Source organism: Meleagris gallopavo, chromosome 2 (genome assembly GCF_905368555.1).
Source record: "Meleagris gallopavo chromosome 2, MGAL_WU_HG_1.1, whole genome shotgun sequence".
NCBI lineage: Eukaryota > Metazoa > Chordata > Aves > Galliformes > Phasianidae > Meleagris > Meleagris gallopavo.
In genome coordinates, this window is record NC_139405.1 from 65,436,597 (window position 1) to 65,460,619 (window position 24,023).

Here is a 24,023-nt window from a genome sequence, read left to right on the forward strand (position 1 = left end):
TGCAGTACGTGGGCAGAGCAGCCCAGCTGAGCACGACACAAAGTGAAGCCACAGCTGAAAGCATCAGGACATCCAGTTTAAACCATGATTCTTTTTTCTTCTTTTTGACAAGACATACAACACATCCGTTCTTTCCAAAGGCAGGGGCTTTTTTATTTCTTCAGTTTTGAGGTAGAGATGCACGTATCTCCAATCAGCATCAAAAACAAATAAAAATCACTAAACATCTCCCCCGCATAATCCAAACACGAAAGGAATGCGTAAGAACACAATGCCAGCTTTTCCCACTACAGACTGCTCAGGTAAAATAAAAATTGTGTCATTGGCCCATTAATTCAATGAAGAGATTCTGAAGAACTGGTATCACGGAGGGGCATCATCTAAGGCAGCGCTTCCAGAAGGAGAATCCTCTGCTTCAGAAGCAGGGCTGTCAGGCAGAGGGACAGAAGAAGCATCTGCTTCCAAGCCATGCGACTCTTCCAGATCACAGTTCATGTCAGAATTTCCTCTGTCACTCACCTCCCCCTCTGCCTCCTCAGTTAATTTATCTCGAGCCTGAGCTGACTCCTCAGAATCTTCCTGTTCGTGCAGAAAGCTACAAATCGTATTCGGCCTGCTGTAGGAAAAGTCTCTGTCCTTGATCTGTAACCACTCCACACCACCTGATGCAAAGAAGGAAAACCAGCATTAGTGAGAAAAGGAGTTAAGCTAGGAAAAAAAATTCATCTGTTCACAGATTATCAATGTTGAGCCAAACTAACATTTAAGCAAAAGAACCATTTAGGATATAAAGACATCTTTCAAAAATTCAGATCAACGTTAGTTTCTGCACCGAGTCTCTCCTTGAATTGATAGCATTCGTTTTCCTTGAGAAGTAGGGCTATGAATAACAGAAAGGTCTATTTAAAATCGAGTGAAACTTAGTTGTTGAAAAATTAACAACATGTAGACTAAACTTATTAGACATACAAATTTACAAAACATGCTATATAGCAACAGGTATTTATCTGTTGTCAGTCAAGAAAAAAAAAATGGGTACTTGAATAACTCTGTGTAGTTCATTGAAGTCATCAGCTCAGCATCTAGAGAGCAGTCCCAAGGAAGGTAATTAAGAGAGTAATGAAAAACAGGAATGTCATAATGACGAGATAGAAAAATATGCTATACTGATAACACAAGTTAAAAATGCAATGAAGTGAATATGTTCACATGAATCTGAGAGCATCTAGCATTGCAACAAAGAATGAAATCGGAGAGAGCGTATGAAGGTGTCATCTCCTGAACTCAAGTGTATCAAGCTCTTGGCTTTACATATGATGGAACTCAAAATGGAACTGGAATTCCCCTCCCACTTCAATAAACTTTTAGGTAGTACATACTGCCAAGTCACAAGATGTTTTAATTACTTTATATGCACAAGATTAAGCTTCTGTCAGAGTACAGAAAGAATATTTGGCAGTAAGTATCACTGTTGCTTTCTGTGGGGGGGAAAAAAAAAAAATAAGGCCTTCTTATAAAGCAACACATTCTCTAGTTTATGGCACTTTAAAATTAATAGTTTTTGTTAGTATTACATAATTATATAAGGAGGAGGAATGCATGATGTTGATAAGACTGCTGAATTGTGGTTCCATTCTAGATAACATTTAACGTTATACATCCTACAAGCAACATCTTGCCAACTACCCACATTTAATACTTAATAGCTACATATTCTTAAAATATGAAGCAGTAATACTGACTTGAGTGAGAAGAGGTAGCTAAAAGCAGTAGGCTGTTGTTAATGAACATTATTACTATATGTAGGGGGGGACACCCAGTATGTGAATATCGAAGAGCACAGATTTCGGTATTAAAAGAAACAAACACAAATAAAGCAAACATATAAACAGACTCCTGCCCACAGAATGAAAAAAAAATAAAAAGGGTATGGTCTGCTAGTTATATGCCTATAACTTAGTTAAGTTCAATTAACTATATATTACGTAAGAACAATTTCATATATAAAAGATGGAACTTCTTACCACAGACATTATAGATTTCCTAATTTTACACTGATTCAAAAAGCAGTAAGGTGACAGAAATAAAAATCAATGACAAACTATTAAGTGCAAAAGTATTGCCTCAGATTTCAGAACAAGTGCCAAAACTTTCATATGACAGACAAGCATACCAGGGAATATCAGCATATGTCTGACCAGTGCTTACATCCTTCTGCAGGAATCTCCTACTGCCATACTGGAGGCAATTCTGAGCAGAAAGAATCTGCTTGGTTTTTTTTGTTTGTTTGTTTTTAAGTATATATTTGTTGCCTGAAGAAGGAAGCTCCTCTAATTTCTGCATTCTTGAATCAAACATTCAACTCAAAGCTGACATTCATAGTATAACCCATCAATGACCCTATGCATTAGAGCAGGAGCACTGACCAATGCTCTCTTCTCCTTCCTTCTTCTCTGTCAAAAGCGTCCGTGTCATGTTCAACTTCTTCATTGTATGGCACTTGTACTTCAGCTGTAGTTTTTGGTTGCCTTCAGCATCTACCATGAAGAGAGGAGGAAAAACAATACCCAAAAGACAATCATTATAGAGAATTCCACTATCATCTGAAACAAGATTAAGATTATTGGAATGGGTCCTGAGGAGGGAGCTAAGATGGTGCTGGAGACCTCACTGCAGCCTTCAGTACTTGAAGGGAGCAGATAAACAGGAGGGAGAACAGCTGTTTACGAGGGTGGGTAGTGATAGGACAAGGGGGAATGGTTTTAAACTGAGACAGGGAAGGTTTAGGTTAGATATTAGGAGGAAGTTTTTCACACACAGAGTGTGATGATGCACTGGAACGGGTTGCCCAAGGAGGTTGTGGATGCCCCATCCGTGGAGGCATTCAAGGCCAGGCTGGATGTGGCTCTGGGCAGCCTGGTCTGGTAGTTGGCGACCCTCCACATAGCAGGGGGGTTGAAACTAGATGACCATCCTTTTCAACCCAGGCCATTCTATGATTATTCTGAATCTCACAGGCTTTAACAATAAACAGGACATCAAATTGTTACCATTACCATGCTCTGTGTTTTCCTCAAAAAACACGCACGTTCCCAGGGCATCTAAGGAAAACAAAGTGAAATAGCCTTAGACAAACTAATTTCTATCAGCCGCGGATACTGCACTCACTGTCACAACTCTGGAAATGCTGATTTCCAGCCTCACCCAAAGGTCCAGCCTTTGTTAACCACTTGCCAACTCAGGAACAGACAGCAGTATCACTGTCATTGAATGTACAGTAGAGGGTTTCAGATCATTTTCTTCCCAGTTATGTCACCATAAGACAAATAGGAGCCACAGTTTGCACAGCATGTCCGTTCTGCTTATATAGGAGACGTCCTGGAGTAGGTGCTTGCAATCTTATATCCCATATTTTTCCCCTCAGAAATAAGAGGTGGTACACTCCAGAATCAAGTCCAGGCATACTTTCCAGTAAATAAATATGGAGGCGTGGCAAATTTAGATGATGCTGCTCTCTATTATTATACAGACACCATCAAGATCTTCAGTTCCTCATTGTCTCATACTCTCCATTAGCAGTGATAAACAAGACTAATGTTAAGAAAGTTCTCTGGGTAACGTGAAAAAAAAAGAGATTCTTTTATTTTTCCTACCTTCATAATCTCCTGCAAAGACATATCTGTCCACCTGCAAAATGGGTCTCTCTGTCTCTATTCCCTACAAAGAAACAGGGAAAAAAAAAAAAAAAAAAAACATGTTAAAGAGTCCACTTCTTACTGTACAACCAGAGTGTGTTGAGCACAACACAATGCAGAATCTGTAGCTTTAGTAAGTCTTGTAAGGTTTCCCATGATATGATATCAACAGTCTCAACGAATGCTTATGTTGTGAATGAGACCAGGTAGACTGGGTATGAGTAGTATATCATGCAGATACTTAAAGTTATTCTAACAGCACTGCAAGAGAATCTCAAAGCTCAATATTTAACACTGTTGTTGTATTAACACTGTTGAAAAGCATATACTCATTCAGTGACCAATAATCAATCATCACTGTAATGCATTTCAAGAGAATTAGGTCAGACACAAGAAGTCATTCTGTTTATAAAAGCACATTCATCTAGCAGTGGATAATTTATGAATTTGGACTGCATTTCCTTATTTAAGATGTTCAAAATTGACTCTACCACCTTACACAGTCTGACCAATTGCACACTCTGAGATGTTTGCTTCCATCTTTGTGGCTGGCAACGTATAACAAAGGTCTGGTTATCCTTTACATTCACAGTAAACAGAATTAGCAAGACAACATCTGCAAGAACACAGTGCAATGCAGAAACATGCAGCCTTTGCAGTGTCCGAGTTATTTAAAGAAACGTACTTCACATTTATTTAAGTGTGCTAAGATACATGATTTTAAGAACTCAACTAATTAAAAACAGAATGGATAATAAAAATGTGTACATACTTCATAGAACCATAGAAAAGGCCTGGGTTGAAAAGGACCACAATGATCAATGAGTTTCAACCCCCCTGCTATGTGCAGGGTTGCCAACCACCAGACCAGGCTGCCCAGAGCCACATCCAGCCAGCTTTGAATGCCTGCAGGGCTGAGGCATCCACAACCTCCTTGCGCAACCTGTTCCAGTGTGAAAGATACTTCTGAAAGTGTTTCCTAAATTCAGGAACAACATGCTACTTCCGATAGAATGACCACAACCCACAGCCAAGTGCAGCCAAGAAAAGTCATGCAACTCTCTACCAATGATTTTATCTAAATTTAATTGACTTCAAGGCATTTGGAAACAGCCCTGCTCTGTTGTTGACATGTGTACTCACTTACCCCTTTCCTACTGTGCTGTAATCACTCACCAAAATCTTGCATTTGTTTTCGCATTTTTCTAAGAAGTCTGAATCAATAATTCCCGAGAGCTCCACCATCACCAGCTGCTCCTACAAGGTAAGTTATAACATGCATCTATTACTGATACACCTGAGCTCTAGAAAAAAAACACAAGGACACAGACCTTCAGCATAAACGGACCCTAAAACAGCTTATTCTGCATCTGGCCCACAGAAAATGGCAGACATGAGAACACCCAGGGGAATGCTCTATCAGACACCTGCTTTACACCTGGCCTGCCTGATCTTTTTCTTCCTAGCTAGGAAGAGAGATCATTCTTCACCCTTGAAAAGCCATTTACTTTGGAAAAATAAGAATCAACGTGGGAAAAGTGGTGTAAACTATGATAATGTGACCAGTTACGCATTTCAAAACACATTTTCCAGACGTTAAGTATCTACCTAAGGTAAGGCATACCAGAACGAGTGGTTAAATTAAGCAAACACTGCTTGAAACGGCTGCTTTAAAAGGGGTAAGAAGACCCCTAGTACTGGACAAGCGCTTTCCACTAACACTGTTTTCCAGAAAACTTAACCGAGAACAGCTGTAGGGACATAACTTTCAGAACACGGCCACTGAGCAGGCAGCGACCCACCGCACGCAGCGGACACGCGGCCGCTCTGTGCCCGACCCACGGCCGGCCCAGCAGCCACGTCACCCCCGCCCTCCTCACCCGGCCCCGCGGCCCTTCCCCAGCGGCGGCGCCGGGCACGCCGGCGAGACACGCCCCAAGGGGGCGCCCCTTCCTCCAACGCTGCCCGAGAAATGGAGGAGCCCGAGGAACACGCAAACCGACCTCCACCTCGCCCTCATCTTCTCTCTCGCCCCCCTCCACGCCCTCCGCCGCCGCCATGTCGCCAACCGCTCCGCCGCCGCCTCGCCTCAGCGCGCACCACGTGGGCGCGGCGCCGCCATCTTAGAAAGGTCCCGGCCCCGCCCCTGTCCGTGCCCCCAGCAGGAGGCGGCCGTGAGGCGCTTTGTCGGTGCGCTGTCGTTACGCTTGCCGTGCCGCTGGCTTGTACCGAGCGTGCCTTCCTACTCACTGTGTCAACGTCATTAATTAAAATGTTAAATACCTGTGATAATAATAAAAGCTGGTGCTGAGGGAATTCACGGCAGCCTCTACTTAAGCTCTGCGTGAAGGAGGAGAACGCAAATGTCAGTGCAGCGCCCTGTCTTTTCTTCTAGAAAAAGCCCTGAACATACAAGTCAGTTCAGCAGTTATTCCTAGGGAACCCAGCATTCGGCTTTTTTTTTTTTTTTTTTTTTTTTTTTTTTACCCAAGCCTGGTGGTTTAATTGTTTAATTATCCCTTTCACAGGAGGAGATTTGGAATGTTATCTGAGGCTGCAGTAAGAATGACTGACAAAGTGAGGCTGGTTCTGCTCACAGATAGGGACGCTGAGCACGTCAGCTTGGCAGGGCACACGCTCTCACTGTGCTGTTGCTGTGCTTAAGAATTCTGGAAAATAAGAAAAATAAGCTTTCCTCTCTGTACGGGTGGGACATTAAGCGACTTTCACAAACAACAGACTGCCCCAAATGAGAAGGTAAATGTGAGTTGGGTCGGCCCGTGTAAATCACCAACTGGCACGAGCTGCTTATGAGACAGCACATCGTTTTGCTTTTGTGCCAGCCTCAGCACTGTGTGGCATCCGGGGTCATTTCAGTCGTCTCTCTGCTGTCAGGGTGTGCAGCGGCACGATGGGAAATTGTTGGTGCGTTAGTGCCACGTGTATTTTAGAGGAGGCTGCAGCTCATTGCCAGCCTAAACTTGCCACACGCGTTCATGATTTGGCTTGGTCTGTCATATCCCAGCAAGTGCACTTCAACAATTTCTCTCTTAAAGGAGTTAGATGAAGGTGTTGCCGGAAGGATCCTCGGAGTCTGCTAGGGAGATTGAACTGCTTGATGAGATAAAGCTAGAAATGTGTGTGTTTGATGATCCAGATTTTTGTATTTCAGCTAACAATCCTGACAGTGCTTCGGAGGCTTTATGTGCACAAGCTGCAAGAATTACATACTGAGATGGTATATAGGTCAGATTGAGTCAATGACTACAAAGCATTAAAGTAAATAATCATGTTTGAGATTGTATCCTCACTGTTTTCTGTGGGTTTACTTGCAATTTAAGCATGTCAACGCATATTTTAGTTTTTGGCCCTCTATGTATGCAAAGTTTTAGTGTGGAAGTTCTTAAATTAGAGATTCGAACTTCCTGTTTTAGCAAATAAGCATTAGTGCAGTTACGTTACACTACAGAAAGTCAGAAAATGTTCACTGAAATGCTTAATGAATATGTTCTGGCTTTCTGCTTTCTCTTGTTTTCTCATTTTCTTTTGATTTTTATCTTCACACTTGAAATTCCTTCTCAATCCCTTTGCAGAAAGCAATCACTCTATCTCCATCCCCTGCTTAACATTTAGGTTTGTTTTGAGGTCTTAGCTGAGTCTGAGTAAAAGGTTAAATAAATTTTAAAAACACTGAGAGAATCTTCATTGAGGTTTTAAGTTTTATCTGTTTAGACTATGTGAACCTGTCAAAGAACTTGTGTGTTTTGTAGTGAAAAGAATACAGAATTTAGCATTTTAAAATGGTAATAGATGATATTACATGTACATCACACACCTATATATACATGCATAGGTATGTATGTGTACACACACACAGTCTGTGTGTCTGTATTATTCGCAGAATTGATTGGCTCAGGAGAAGAGCACTGTAGTTTTTAGGCTTATTTCAAATTAGAAATGTAACTGAAATGGATGATAAAGCAAAACCTGATTGCCTGTGAATTTCAGAAGAGGCACCTCAGTAAAATGTTTTCGTGTGAAATAGGTAGACATGATAATATAGTGCTGCAAGGTGCAAAGAGACACAGAAGAACACATGTAACAGAGTAATGAGCTTATTCCTGGTTGTAGACCTTGGACAAAAGGTCAGGGTCACAAAACATAAATCAGCTTCAGGACAAAAGTAGTTGGCTGATAGTATTACAGAGGATGATTTGGATTTCCCTAAAGCTTTTTTAAATTACTCAGCTGTAATGGCATCAGCATACAGAGATAGTGGTAAGAGGAGGAAGAAGTGGAGCTGGAAGGTGTCTTGGGCACAGGTGATTCTATAGCCGTTCACTAGGTTTCTGCTTTAATTCTAAAAGCTGAAAGCAGATTCCAACACAGCAGGACCTTGAAGAAGTTAGATGTTCATTGAGTCTTGTGCTCAGGTTTTGGAGTATTCATGCCAGTCTTGGTGTCATAGAGCCAGTGTGTACAAGGCAGTTAGCCTGTACTAGTGCTTCTTGTTACTTGGCACCTGCTTCCCCATCTCTGCCATTGCATTTCTGCTGATTCTTGGAGTGCTGTCTATCATGGTGGGAGCAGGTTGACAAGCAGTATGAGAGTGCTCTGAATCTCTGTGAAAGGGGAATTGATCTGAGAAAAGCTGGGGAGATGGAGGTAAAAAAGAGGCAGGTGAGGGTGGCTGCTTCTTTCTGAGAACTCTCTTATGCCTTATTTGTATGCACAGAGAGCACTAGCAGCTGCACTTCTGCCACTCTTGCCCACAGTATCTTTATGTGAGAAGGGGAGAAGAAGCACTGGGGAGTATTTTCCCTCTCTCTCCTGCTTCCTGGCCTGAGGTAGCAGAAGATGAGAGGAAAGCATGAGAAACATTGGAGAAATTTTCTTACAATCCTTTTTTTGGATGTCATCAAAAGTAAAAGAGAAACCATGCACATCTTACCACTACTAGTTCTGCTTCTGGCCAGCAATGATTAACTTCTTCCCTGTGCAGCCCCTTAAAAATTTATTTGGAGATCTCTGCTGTATATCAGTTCAGTAGCTGAGACAGTGCATTTTGCTGGTCTGTTCTTTGTCTTATTGGACTAGGTAGCCTTGAGCTGAAGCTGGTGTGCTCAGAATTAGAAAGGATCTTCTTCTAGGTGCACTGAGCAGTTTCAGCTGAATTTACAACTGCTTTCAGCTTCTGCCTCTGGTGCACAACAGGAATTCATCAGTCCTAATCTGGTAGTTTACTGTGAACAACACATTATAATTTTTAAAGCCCAGATCACAGGATGACCAGAGGTTGGAAGGGACCTCTGGATCCATCTTGTCCAATCCCCATGGTCAAGCAAGAACACCCAGAGTGGGTTGCCCAGGACTATGTCTAGATAGGTTCTGAGGATCTCCAAGCAGAGACTCCACAAGCTCTCTGCAACCTGTGCAGTGCTCTATCACTCATGCAGTACAAGTGTTTCCTGATCAAACAGATGCTCCTTTGTTTCAGTTTGTGTCCTTTGCCTTTGTTCTGTCACGGCTGAAAAAGCCTGTCTCTGTCTTCTCTGTGCTTTGCCTTCAGGCATTTCCATACATTGATGAGATCCTGCTCAGCATTTCTTCTCCAGGCCAGGTCTCTGCAACCTGGAATTTCTGAAGGCAGGTCTTGCTAGTAAAAATTGAGGCAAAGAAGATATTTTATACCACATTCTTTTCCTGCCCTGTGTAAGCAGATCCCCTGTCTTGTTCATCAACAGGTCCACGTTTTCTGTAGTCTTCTCTTTGGCACCTGTGTACTTAGAAAAGCACATCTTTGTCACCTTTGACATTCCTGACCAGATTCAATTCCATTTGGGCTCTCTACCTTTCTTAATTTCCTCCCTGGATGCTTGGACAATGTCTCCATATTCCTCTCAAGTGGAGAGGAATCCTTACTTCCACCCCTTGTTGGCTTCCTTTTTGTTCCTGAGAGCCAGGAGCTCTGTGTTTAGGCACACAGGCATTTTGGCACTTTTGTCTGACTTCCTATTTGTTGGGATAGACTGCTGTTGGGCTTGAAGGAGGTTATCCTTGAATATTAACCAGCCTTCTTCCTGCCAGGGCTTTGTCCCAGGGACAGACTGGAGAAGTGGGCCCATGAAAACCTAATGAGGTTCAATAAAGCCAAGTGCAGGGTGCTGCACTTGGGTCAGGGCAATCCCAGATATTTATACAAACTGAGGGAAGATCTCCTTGAGAGCAGCCCTGCAGAAAAGGACTTGGGGGTCCTGATGGACAAGAAGCTGGACATGAGCCAGCAGTGTGTGCTTGCAGCCCGGAAGGCCAACTGTGTTCTGGGCTGCATTAAAAAAGGGGTGGCCAGCAGGGAGAGGGAGTTGATTGTCCCCCTCTACTCAGCTCTTGTGAGGCCCCAGCTGCAGTACTGTGTCCAGGCCTGGGGCCCCATGTACAGGAAGGACGTGGATCTCGTAGAGTGGGTCCGGAGGAGGGCCATGAAGATGATCAGAGGGTTGGAGCACCTCTCCTGTGAGGAAAGGTTGAGGGAACTGAGCTTGTTTAGATTGGAAAAGAGAAGGCTCTGGGGAGACCTCACTGTGGGCTTACAGTACTTGAACTGAAAAAAAGTGAAGCATATAAACAGGAGGGGGAACAGCTGTTTACGAGAGTGGATTGTGATAGGACAAAGGGGAATGATTTTAAACTGAGACAGGGAAGGTCTAGGTTAGATATTAGGAGGTAGTTTTTCACACACAGAAGGTGGTGATGCACTGGAACAGGTTGCCCAAGGAGGCTGTGGATGCCCCATCCCTGGAGGCATTCAAAGCCAGGCTGGATGTGGCTCTGGGCAGCCTGGTCTGGTGGTTGGTGACCCTGCATGTAGCAGGGGGGTTGAAACTAGATGATCATTATGGTCCCTTTCAACCCAGGCCATTCTATGATTCTATGACTCCATCAAGCAAATCCTTGATGCCTCTGGTGCACAACAGGAATTCATCAGTCCTAATCTGGTAGTTTACTGTGAACAACACATTATAATGCAAATGTCGTTCATTTTGCTGCCTTTTCCACATGGAAAAAAGGTTTGGCTGTTAAAAACAACAAACGCTGTCTCCTGCACACAGCCATCTCTGAGCCTGCAAATCCATCCTTCCAGTGAGGAGTGATCTCCTGCTGATACAGTGTCCTGGCATGTATAAGGGGAATACCAATGCAAACATCCTGAGGGAACTTAGTGCTGTATCCACATATAGGAAGAAAGCATCTTTGTGAATGATGGGGGAGGAGGAGAGTGGCACAGCGGCAGTCAGAATTGCTGCAGTGACCTGCATGGAGTCTGAGCACTGGGATCCTTCCCAGTAAAACTCAGCAGATTATAATCTTCTGAAACAACTAGTAATAAATGGGGAGTAAATTATGTTTACTTGTTATCCAGCTGGATTGAAAAGGATGCCTTGCTAATTTATACAGTGTTAATGTTTGGAATCCTTTGCATGACCTCAGATCATTTGGCATCAATTACTTAAGATCCAAAGATATAAATTCTTATGCCTGTTGGGCTGGAAGTAGTTGAGTGCCCTTGATTTCAGAGGTCGTTGGAATATTTATTATGTTTTAGGGTCAAGCTCTTATTTAATCTTAGCTGGCTTGTCTGTATATCTTTAAAATGCTTAAAACAATCTGATAAATAAAAGGCACTTGGATTTTTTTTTTCTTACAATTATGTGAAAGCAGAAAATTGTGTTTCTTATACATTCAGTGCTCCCATGGCTTATTTTTTATTAAAGTGAAATATTTTTATTGGATTGTGTTTTGTTTGCCTTGTACGTGAACACTGCTTTGCTTGCTAGTGAAGTGCTGTTAACAGCATTTCTCTACACACCTCAAAAACTGCTGAAGTGACTTTCAGTGTGGGAAATAAAAAATACGTATTAGCCAATCTGCATCACAAACATCAGAGGCTTAATTCAGTGGGCTTTTGTGTTCAGGTGTAACTTGGCAGCAATCAGGAATTCCTGGTAGCTTAGTGCTTTTGTAGGTATTCCCACTAACCTACAGAAAGCATTTCTTACCCAGTATAAAAAAAGTAAGATCCAAATTACTGAAGCTTGAGAGAGGATAAATTTGATATGAATTTGTTTTTCTTACTGTGACATTACAACAAGGTGTTAGAATGTTGCTTTTAAAATATTAATTTACGCTGTGTGAGTGAAATCATAAACGTTCTGTATTCTCAAAGAACAGGATAGAACTGAAAAAAAGTGAAATAGAAAATAGTGAAGAGTCATCTGAGCAAATGGAGTGCAATTAAACATGCACAGAAGGATGTGCTGAGTTATCTGTGCGTGCATCTCTCTAAGTACTAAAAATCTGTTGCTCCGTAAATAACACAATAGCCCAGATCCAAAATAGGAGAATGAGAAAAGCTGTTTTTAAATCAGGATGGTGCAATACTGTTAGGCATTTAATGGCAGGAAGATAACCACAGAAATGCTGTAAAGCCACTGTATGAATTATGTGGGGAGGGTAAAAGCCTTTGGCACTGCTGAAGAATGTTGAGTAAAGTCAGAATTAAAATACATCTTTAAAAAAAAGCGATATGCCATTTCTATGAATTAAAATTACTCCTAAATAGGTAAAGCATCTTACTGGAATTGCAGTATCTAGATGGTGATGGTCGCTTTCTGATAAGAGTTGGTTACTGTAAATAGAAAATTAAAAAGAAAATATTGTCAAAGTATTCTTGAGTATTCTAGGTAAATGCCATGTTGACTGGGATGATGAAAATAAAATCCTCGTTGCCAAAAAAATAAGGCTTATTGGAGGTACCAGTGAAGGAATGTGCAGGGTAGAAACTAACTCGAGTTGATTCTTGATCACCATTGTGCATGATAAGCTACAAAGTGTTCTTATGGAGGAGCTACTGTGAAATACTGATCTTAATATACTGGCAGTTGATACTCTTGCCACAAAAGGAAGATCTGTTTGCAAAAACAAATGCTGCAGACTCAAAAGATACTGAGCTGCTAATAAGTTTTTCTTATGATTGGCCAGTGGTAAAAAGATAGGAAACGAAGGCTAGGAGTAAACAGTATGTTTTCAGAATGGAGAGAGATCATTAGTGGAATTCCATGGAAATTTGTAATGTCAAACATATTCCTAAATTGTGTGTTTAAGAAAAGAAAATTTGCACAGTCTCAGCGGGAGACCGGACAAGTGCTTGAAGAAGGGATTCACTGGGGACTGCAGAATGGGCAAATCACATCAGGCTCAGGAGATGAACTGAGCTTGGCACAGCTGTGAGTACACCATATATATATTGTACTCTTTATTAGGTTGCCATTGTCGGGGCCAGAACACTGAGCTGGCTACACCGAAAGTTGAACCTTTGTATCAGTTGTTCATATGTTCTGTTTCATAGCCTCTTTTTTCATTCCTGCAACTTCTCTTGTACAAAAGTAGAGGCATATAGCATAGTAGATAGCGGATGACAATGGAAGGTGGAAATCTGCCTCTGTTTTCAAGAGGAAGGATGGATAATGGGTGGAAAGGAACAATCTAACCTATAGAAAAGCAAATTTAATGTTTCCACTGCTTAAGGAAGACTTATCAAAAATGACAAAAAGCTGAAGCAAGGAGATTGCCATGGTTGACCGCATTCCTTCAGTAGTTTCTTTCCTGCTTTGCTTCACTATTATGTATTTGGAAAGCAGTGAAACTAATGCAACGTGATAATCTTTGCCATTACAATTGCATCTTTTAAAATAATTTACATGTAATGCTGTTTTAAGAGGAGAGTAACATTTTAGATGTGACAATGGAATTGACATGGTTACAAGTATGAGATGGCAATGCAGCATTCTATAGAGTATCAGCACACGTGCCTGGAGTCGCATGAGGGTACATCTACATGGATGGGTGCAGACAGCGATGCCTTCCCTCTGCCTGTGCCCTGAACCATCTAGGAGCCAACTCTAGCATCTGTGTAACCACGATTCCTGTGTTGCTGAACCTGAGCTAATGAGGCTGGCTGGATGGCAGGTGTGCTAGTGTAGGCTCAGGACTTTGCTAATGTGGCCACATGATTTCTGGAAAGATACTGATCTTCTGTCCAGCTGGCTCAAAGCACGACTACAGCAGACATGATAGAGTCCATTTGCAGGCTAGTCAGAAATGCAGGCCAGGAGATGAAGTTTCAGGGAATTTCTCTGTATTTCTCTTGCTGCTGTCACGGAGATTTTTGCCTTCATTTAAAAAAAAAAAAAAAAAAAGTCAGTATTTTACAACTGCCTAAGTTAACAATACACTCCTATTTTCAGTAAGTGTGTACTTTTGACTTCTATATAAGATCATGTTCTTAGGAGTCCTTTTAAAGATTTTTTTCCCTAGAAATCTAGATGAACATTCATTTTAAAAACTAAAGGTCTGTTAGCCTTAAGGCTTACAGGCCTTACCATCCTTTATTACTTATTTTTGCAGGGAAACTTAGCTGCTTTTTCTCAGCAAGCAATTGAGAGAGCTCACATTCCAAATTGGACCTAGGAAACTTCACAGGGCATTATTAGCTGTCACAAAATACCTCAGCAATACGTACTGCTGATTTGATTTTTTTCTTGTTACAGGGATCTTCTCCGAGAGGAGGATTTATACCTTCTCTGAGGATTTCTAACTTGTGGACAGACTTCAGCCACCATATATAGTTCTGTTATAAAAATGGAAGATGCTGAGGTTGTTGTCCTTGGCCTTTTTAGTCTCTTTATTTGCTCTCTTGGAGATTCTGGACCCTTTTGCACTTAGGATTGTTTGCACTTAGGGTCATCTTTTTTAGTCAGCAGCAACACATACCACCAATTCAGGAGTTTCTTCATTTTCTACTTCAGTTGTAGCAAGGGAAGCAAGTTGATGAAAGCTTTGCTGAAATCCAAAAAGATTACAACACTGTCTTTCACAGTACTCTTATGAACAAAATGTCCAGCACACAACCAGATAAATACGCAATGCAGTGGGTGAACAATTGGCTGTCAGCTCTGGCTCAAAGGGTAAATAGTAAATGGGGTTACGTCAGGCTGGCGGCCAGTCAGTAGTGGGGATCAGCAGGGCTACATTTTAGGGTCATCTCTATTCCATGTCTTTATAAATGATTTGGATGCATGTATAGTAAGTAAACTTGCCAATGATACAAAATTAGGAGGAGCTGCTTATTCCCTTGAGGGCTGAGAGGCCTTGCAGAGGGAGATCTTGACAAACTGGAGGACTGGGTAATGAAGTTTAACAAGAGCAAGTGCTGGATTCTGCACCTGGGATGGGGCAATTCTAGCTATGCATATAGACCAGGGGATGAGACTCTGGAGAGCAGCCCTACAGAAAGATCTGGGGGTTGTGGTTGGTGGCAAGCAGAACGTGAGGCAGCAGTGTGCCCTGGCAGCCCTAAGGGCCAACTGTACCCTGGGGGCACCCGGCCCAGCACTGCCACTGGGTGAGTGAGGGGAGGTCTTGTCCTGCTCTGCTCTGTGCTGTGCGGCCTCATCTCCAGTGCTGGGTGCGGGTTGAGTGCCATGGTGTAAGACGGACATAAAGTTCTCAGACTGTGCCCAAAGGAGGACTATGAAGAGGGTGAAGGGTCTAGAGGACAAAGTATGAGAGGATCAGCTGAGGCCCCTGGGTTTGCTCAGCCCAGAACAGAGGAGTGACAGGAGCCTTCACGGCGGCTGCAGCTCCTCATAGAGAGCGGAGGGGCAGCGCTGAGCTCTGCTCTGTGTGACAGTGACAAGGCCCGAGGGAACGGCATGGAGCTGTCAGGGAAGGGTCAGAATAGGGGTTAGGAAAACATTCTTCACCAGAGGGTGGTCAGGCACTGTTACAGGCTCCCCAAGGCAAAGATCACACCCCAAAGCTTTTTGGAGTTCAAGGAACTTCTTTACCAAAGAAATAGAATAACACAGAGTTGCAGATGTCCTATGGTCTTTTAACCAGATTCTTAAAATAGGCATTATTTAAATGTACAGGCATGTGTGGTAGTCGGTCTCACTCCCCAGTGGACAAGCTTCTTTCTGTTGTGACTAATTTTATACCTCTTAATTGCATTTCTTGCATTCCAAATAGTTTATACTGAATGAAATGTTGTTGAATGGTGACTGATCCTAAAGTACATCATTTGAACATGTTTCACGAGTTATTACAAATACCTCTGTATTAAGTACTGCTTTGCGTGGCAGGGCTTTTGCACTGTAATTGTGCAACAGAATTACAGAGATGAGAGAAGATGCTCTTTAAGTTTGAACTGCCGTACCTGTGTTTGATCTGATATTATTACTGTAATCTCCATAAAGAACTGATCGTGACATTCCAGATGTCAGACTTAACCACTTTAGTATTCAGGTCCATTAATAATATCTAGCATGGGCTCAGGACTCCCCTGAAAAGAAGGAGCTTTCTTTCCATCAATTCTAATGAATAGATGTTTTGTTGGCATTAAGATAAAGATGTTCTAATGAAAAACCCACCAGGTACCAATTTTGAGATTCCAAAATACTTCATTTTGAGGGAGACGTTTTTAAAAGGTACTGTGGCAAACCTCAAGACATTCTGTCTGTAAGGACTAATACAAAATACATACAAAGTATGCTTTTACTATACATATGTAAGTTTATATATGAAAACATGTCCTGTACTTGGAAGCAGAAAAGTTTTTCCCATTGTATAAGCAACAGAGTAGCATTTTAGACTTGTTCTTCCTTACATTCAGTGTGCTAAAACACATAATGATGTGTAACTGCTACCGTCTCAGTTTCTTTAAGCTCGTTCAGCCATCACTGTTCTGGCAAGCGCAAAATACAAGGGAGAGCAGTACAAGCATTACAAATACCCTTCTGTCGTCTTCGTTTTGGGAGCAGTCCAGATGGAAAGATTCTGCTGGTATCAGTCCAGCTTTGGACTGGTCTGTGCAAGGGATTGTGTGTTTGGCAGAAGCTGCAGAATGGCCAGTTCTGGCATTTCCAGCAGGAGCAGTGGTCACTGCCAACATCTCTCTTTCTGCTTCACTTTTTCTAATCAGCTTAAAGTTCACAGGCAACAGCCTTGAATTTGTGACTAGAAGCAAAAACTAATTTTGTTTGTTGCCTTCTGTGCTTTTCCAATCAGCTTTTCCTCACATATTTGCAGATACTCACAGTGGCCAGCAGTAAATAATTTATTTAGTTGGTTTTGCTGCTTCTCTGGAATTCCCCAGCTGTATCCTTTATTTTTTATTTTCGTCTTTTTTCCCTAGGAAGTTTTCTTAAGATGTTTAGAAACTAATCCTCATGCAGCACTTAAACAAGATATTTATGATGAGTATTTTCAGTGCTGGAGAATGTTTATGGTACACCCTGTGTTTTCCCAAAAATGTTCAACCTCTGCAACTTCAGGTGGAGTCGAGACTGCATTCACTTATTAAATCACCAACAGGTGAACTGAAGAAATAAAATGTTTTTAGAGGCTCTATGAATTGACCATCTGTTTCTGTAACTCATCTATGTTTTGTTGATTCTTTTCCCCAAATGGGCTAAATTCCCCAGGGTTTTGCATACAGTGTTGCAAAAAAGAATACAGGGAGTCCAGCTTCTCCTAACACAGAAGGAATTGAGCAGAGCAGTTTCTCAGAGCTTTCATTCTTCTTGAATTGGCACTCAGCCTATTGGTTTTATCATTATGCTTTCCTTTTAAGAGTATTCCTAGCCCTTCTGTGACCGTGGCTGGCTCTCTCTTCCTTCTTTGTGTATTTCTGTTGGTTCTTCAACACGTGCACAGTCATACCAAACAGGGCTCTCCACTTACCCCCTTCTGGCTGCTGACCAGATCCATATATGTGCATCCTTCAGGCAGTGACATGTTTTGAGAACTCTTGACCTGGATAAAGAGCACTCATAATTCTACATAGGTTTCAACGTATTTAACTAAACGTATAATAATGTAGTTTGACTAAAAATAATATTAGCATGTTTCTCCAGCATGCAGAGGTCTCTTTCTGTTATCTAAAATGAAATGCCCTTCTGTGTTTGCTTGCTAGAGATCTGTAACATTAAGAAACAAATGTAGTCTATACGTCACCTTTAACTCTAAAATCCGATAGCTGAGCTTTATTACTGCAAGAAATTGAGACTTGGCTAAACGAGGTGGCAGTTGGCCAAGTCTACAGCTGGATTACAGATCTTTAAAAAAGGGATTCAACAGGACAGGCTTACAAAAGCAAGTTTAAATGTGATTTCTGCGCATCTCTGACAGCTTCTTTATTAAAAATAAAGGTTGATAGCTTTCTCTAGTAGCTGATTCCTTTCCTACCTACTGCTTAGCAGCCGAACACGAGGAATTGGAGAGAAAATTAGTGGTTTGTAACTGCTTGTCTGCAGAGCCCCTCAGGGTGCTCTGCATAGCTGACATATTTCAGAAATGACTTAGTTAGGAGATTACAATGTTAAGAGAGCAGGTAATCAGAAAACACACCTTCCTGTTCTGTAGTGGCACATTAATGGATGTTTTGAAGGCACGAGTATAAATTGTTCAGGTTTTCTGTGTTGTGGTGCTTAACAGCATAGTACAGCTGCAAATAAGCTTTTTCTGAGGTTAAGAATTTTCAATTTATTATCTTCCCAAAACTAGTAACAGCTGAACAAATGCAATAGTAACATTAAAAATATTAATCATAAAGAGTACGAACTATTCCAATGGCAACTGTTTGCATGTTCATTTTCTATGGCTTCTACTTTCTTTCACCATTTCTATCGGTCTCACACTCAGCAGCTGCAAGTGCTACAACTTCTGTAGCAACCTCTGTATGCTTGTATTCTTCTTCTCAGTAGCTTTCCCTACAGAGCACTAGGTACAACACATCCTCTGTAAGGTAATGAGTCACTTTGCCTTTTTTTTTTTTTTTTTTTTTAAATATATTATTATATGTATACTGTCTACAGTGTGGGGAAATAGATAATTTAGGTTGTTATTCAAATTGGCAACTCTGACAACGTTCTTTTTTTATATATTGGAAGATTTTTTGTACTAAATAAAATTTGAGAATTAGAAGTTATAGAATGTTGGATTTTCAAATAGAAAAAACCCACAGCTTGTATATTGAGTATGTCTATAAAACATGCCTGTAAAACCTTTACGACTGGCAAATCTGGGCTATGAGGGAGATGGTTTGTACAGAACTTCCTATCTATAACTGTACTAATGACTGGTTTTAGGCAATATGTATCACGTAAAGAACACATCTCAAAGTCTAATCAATCAAATGAACATACAGTAAGTACTGTCTTTGGCTTTAAAACAACAGCATCAAATGAGAGATTGCCATACAGAGTGAAGAGGAGGCAGGGAGTTTGGAGAGCATGACCAGTACAGAATAGCCCACAAGGACCGGGGCTCTCTGGGTAAGTTTTTGTTCCATCCTGAAATACTGTGGAAAATGTGTGATACTGCTGCAGAGGCTGTTAGAGATTCTGGCTTCAGGATGCCAGAATGACTGAGAAGGAATTTTCAAGTATAGTCTGGTTTTATTTGCCTTTTTATAAACCAAATTCTGACTTTGTAACTGGAAACCTTACCTTGTATTTGGCTGAAGTAAACAGTTTCTAACCCTTACTATCACGTGCTGTTAACAATGAAATTAGTGAGGTTGTCAGGGTCACCCTAAGTTCTTTTTTGAATGATGCAAGCCAAACTTAGGGACTGGAGATGGCTGTAAAGTATGACGGCTGTGCGTGGATGGAGCTGTTTGGTAAGGAATATGCTGCCTTGTAAGGAATGACCTTTGTCAGGCTCAGCAGCTGATGCCTTGTCTGCAAGAAGCAGATGACCAAGAGGCTCCCTGTTGCTCTAAGTTCACGAGCAAGAAGAATGTACAAGGAACATTTTGTCTGTTCTGTTACGTCTGTGTGATTCCCTTCCCTGCAGTAGCACCGCACAGAGGAGAGGATGGAAGTTATCCTTCCAACTGCAGCTGACAACCCTGTTTTAATCCTGTTCTGTTTTTCTCGCTTTTACTAGCACATTTAACTGTTTAAAACAAATACTAAATCCTTACTTTTGCTCACAAATACAATCAAATTTTAACAGATGGGAATTGAACTGAGTCAGAGCTTCCATTTATGTGGTCACTTTACAAACTCAGACCGGAAGTCTCCACCTTCCTGATGCAGAGGCACGCATGCGTTTGTCTGCAGTTCAAAGTCAGTGACCATATACAGAAATCATCTACACAATAATCTCCTTCTAATTGTGAAATATAAACACAATCACATTGTAACAATACAATAAAACAAACAAAAAAAAAACTCCTCAGAATGAGGAGACATAATATGCAATGCTGTAAGAGGTATGAAAAAAGCAAGATCTGTAGTCCTTCTAGAAATACAAGAAATAATATAATTAATTTATTTGTCTTGGTGGATCTGTTTGTCTTTGTAAGCAGACAAACAGATTTACCGACAACATTATCAGTTTCTTATAGTCTCAAAGTAAAAAGCTATGCTTATATTTGGGAAATTAACTTTAAAGCTTTCTGCATTTCCAAATTAATGTTGCTGAAGATCATGTTGCTCAAAATGTGCTCTTACTTTTATCATCAGTGTGAAAATTGAAGGGTGTTCTCAAGGGCCATATCAATTGGCTACAATGGTATTAGAGGACATGCTTCCATAGAAGCCCTCCATTGAGTTCCCTGGGACTGAATTGACAGGACTAAATATTCATTACAGTTCACCTCTCAGGGCCCCATCCATTGCCACTTTAATCAATAACAGCACCAGCTGTGAGTTAGCTGAGTGCAGCATTTCAGAGTACTCTGAGCTACTTACAACTGTAAATTCAATTCTCTCTTAAAAAGCTTTTTACAAAACACGTGTGTGTGTGTGTGTGTATATATATATATATATATCACAGCATATTTTTTTAGATAATATAACAGGGTCCTGCTTCACAAAAGCTTACACAGAAAGATGTGTGTAATTTCTGATCACAGAACTAATATTTAATTATTATGAAGTTGGTTAGAAGTAGTAACCATTATATTGTGTTCTACCTCCATCAGCTTGTTCTCAAGAGTATAGGAAACTGAAGATGGACAGAAGCAACATCTTTTCAAGGGTTGATCAGTGAGATCAAGCACTGTACCAACAGCTAAAGCTTTACTTTGGAACAAACCAATTAGGAAGCTACAAACAGGAGATGACTGCTTCTGTAACTCATCTTTGAGAGCAGATGCTTTTTTGGGCAGCAAAATCTTCAAAAGAAGGCCCAGCACTATGGTGCCCATCTCAAGCAGTCCACTTGGAGAGCCTTCATTTCTGCCCAAACAGCAGCAGAAAATTAGGAGGAAGAGATCCATGTATATATCTGAAGGTGTGGTTGACACATCACACGTGCTTTATGGTTTTGCACCTGAACGCTTTTCTCAGTAGCATAGTAAAGACCATCTTCATCAACCCATGCTGCTGTTTGAGTTTACAGGAATTGATATGCCAGCATCTATGTATTTACTCAAGCTGTGTTTAACAAGCGGTACTTAAGTCTACTAATTACACATAACAGTCAATCAAGCAAAACAGGGAGCACAGGAACATTTTGAAAGGCAGATGGAGTTCTAATTTAGCCTTCCTGAGGTCAAATACTTTGCATGGTATAAAACAATTATTTTTTTCAAGAGAGGATACAAATGTTTCTAGTGAAATGAAAAAATAAACATTTCAAGTCAGCCAATGTTAGGTTAAACACTGCAGATAATCTGCTATTTGTACCTGGACTCCTGTTTATTGCAGTTAAGTTTTTGCTACTCTTTCAAAGCAAGGGACACAACATTGAATGGATAGCAGGAGAGGAGAGTGAAGAAGAACACAACAAAACAGAAAACAGCACTGTGTGTCTTTAAACTGGAATGAACCCAGCTCAGATTGTTAGTAGTCTGAGCTCTTTTTTGAAAGTGTTTACACACACACACACACACACACATATATATATATATTTATATATATATATATTTTTTTCCTTTCAAGAAAGCCTGCAAGTTGCTGAACAAACAGGTGATTGCTCCCTGCCTTGAGTGCCTGGAAAGTCACTGGCCAAGGATCTAGTCTGACTCCTCTTGGGGTAACCAGATTTTTTTTTTTTTCCTAGATTTGGACAGAGCATCAGCAACCACACATTGGCATCCTGACTCACTCCAGACTGAAAAAGCAGATGCACAGTACCTGGCATACTGTATTGAGATTTAAAATATTTAAGACAAATTTAGAGCAATAGATTGAGCAAATCAACAATATTGAAAAAGGTATGTGGAAAAAAAATAACAGCAATGTTATAGATTTCATAAATTTATGGTTTAGAGGAAACATTTTTCATGTTGCAGATAATTCCCTATCAAAATACAGCTGTCAGGCAGCTGCAGAAACTGGATTCTCTAGAGACTTTTTTTTAATGTAACAGCAACTCTGGTACTAAGTACAGTGTGTGGCAGGAAATAATAGAAAAATTAACTGGTAACTCAGAATTTGGTTAAACCTTACTGCTCCTAGCAGTACTTCTTTGTGGGAATAAAGTGTGCTAACAGCAAATATTGTAAGGAATGTTTACACAAATCCAGTCTCCTCCCAATAGCAGAGACAGTTCAGACAGGCAATACACAAAACACTCTTAGACTCTACAGTATGAAATGCTAGATGAAAGAGTGCTAGAATAATCTTAAACTCATAATTGAAAGTCAAATTGAAATAATTTTTAGGAAACGCCTGTCTCAGTAGCTTTCTAATGACAGTTTTGTCTTCCAAGAGCTTTAGAGTATTTTTTTTTTCCCCACTTGGATGTACTTAAGAGGCAGGTAAATTCTTGGCATTCCTTAAACATGAATCCTGTTTGCTTAGCTTCCTATAGCCAAGTCAGAGCAGGTCTTCTATTGTTTATTAACTTTTCTACTGAATTGTCATTGCTGTTGTCGCACGGAAACTCAACAAGCTGTTGCTAAACTGTCCTGCTCTTTCTAGGCTTTGGCTGCAGGCTTTGCTTTAACACTTCAGCAGGCTTTAGATTATGTATAATGGATTTGGAAGCAATTTTTTTCCACCTCTAAGTTCTTGACTGTACAGCCTGGGAGAACATTTTAGTTCTGCAGAAGATCTCAGCATGGTTTCCAAACCTTGTGCTTTAGACACTGGTGGCATTGCTTTTAGGACCATCACAGGGCAAGCTGGTTTTGTATCATCCCAGTTGGGAAGCCTCAGAAGAGGTAACCCCTTTAGCATCTGCCAGTAGATAATCCTGCACCATAAAGAAGTTAGACTGACAGCCAGTATCCAGTCCTAGAGCCATTCTGCATTTGTATTTAAGTACTAGAGAAAAGTCCATCTTCAGCAAGAGCATAAAGGTAGAGGCCTTAGAATAAGACTGGGTGGCTTTTAATACCTGTTTGAATATGCATTTCTGCCTATAGAACCTAAACATGCACAAGTCCATAGGACCTCAGGAGATGCATCCCATAGTCCTAAGAGAACTGGCTCTACCAGCTGCTGCTATTCATCATACTTGAAACATTCTGATAGTCTGGTGGAGTCCATAAACTGGAAAACAACCTCCATTTTTGAAAAAGGAAAAATGGAAAACCAAGGGAACTAAAAAATGGTTGGTATGACTCACCTCTGTGCCTGGTGCAGACACTCCTGGAAACTATGTTAAGGCAGGGAAGTGATTGGTGCCAGCCAACATCATTTCACAAAGGGCAAATCACACCTGCCTAACTTGACCTTCTATGATACCAACAGTAATAGACAAGAGAAGAGCAACACACTGCCATCTACTTTGACCTGTGTTCAGCTTTTGATCCTTGTCTCTAATTTAGGGAGACATGAATTTGATAGATAGACTGTTTGCTTTATAAGAAGTTGGCTGAATGGTCACATTTGAAGAGTTGCAGTTAATGTCTCAACATCCACATAGAATCATAGAATGGAAGGGACCTCAGGGATCATCAAGCTCCAACCCCCTGCTGCAGACAGGGTCACCAACCCCCATATCTAATCTTAGACCAGGCTGCCCCAGTTCCCATCCAACCTGGCCTTGAACATCTCCAGAGATGAGGCATCCATAACCTCTCTGGGCAATAGCTGCTCAATGAGAAGTAGCAGGGACTGGTACTGTTTTTGTGGGAAACCTAGAAACTTGAGGTAAAATGAGCCAAAATAGAGAAACATCAATTGCTTAAGGTGGATATTTAGTTTTGTAAAGGTCAGTCTGGAAAGCTGTTCTTTAAAGCTGAGTTACTGCTAATTTGTCACAGCCGACTACTCTAAATTAGACAATCTCTTAATGCTGTAACCTGGA

At 41.1% G+C, this 24,023-nt stretch overlaps 1 protein-coding gene across 1 annotated transcript; it reads right to left on the reverse strand.

The window, feature by feature from the left end:
- Positions 1-128: 128 nt before the first annotated feature.
- On the reverse strand, positions 129-5,851 carry GTF3C6 (general transcription factor IIIC subunit 6). The gene is made up of 6 exons (XM_085217472.1): positions 5,699-5,851; positions 4,872-4,952; positions 3,654-3,717; positions 3,057-3,101; positions 2,427-2,537; positions 129-662 (listed from the first exon to the last, which is right to left on the reverse strand). The coding sequence occupies exons 1-6, from the start codon at positions 5,753-5,755 to the stop codon at positions 364-366; spliced, it is 657 nt and encodes a 218-aa protein (XP_085073598.1). The 5' UTR covers positions 5,756-5,851; the 3' UTR covers positions 129-363.
- Between the last annotated feature and the right edge of the window lie 18,172 nt (positions 5,852-24,023).

Bases quoted from the DNA above. Each gene is read 5' to 3' on its own strand.
- GTF3C6 (XM_085217472.1), bottom strand. From the start codon at position 5,755: ATGGCGGCGGCGGAGGGCGTGGAGGGGGGCGAGAGAGAAGATGAGGGC. The intron at 3,102-3,653 runs GTAGGAAAAATA...TGTTTTCCTTAG, and splicing joins CTTTGCAGGAGATTATGAAG to ATGCCCTGGGAACGTGCGTG. The intron at 663-2,426 runs GTCAGTGCTCCT...TCTTTGCATCAG, and splicing joins GGAAGGAGAAGAGAGCATTG to GTGGTGTGGAGTGGTTACAG.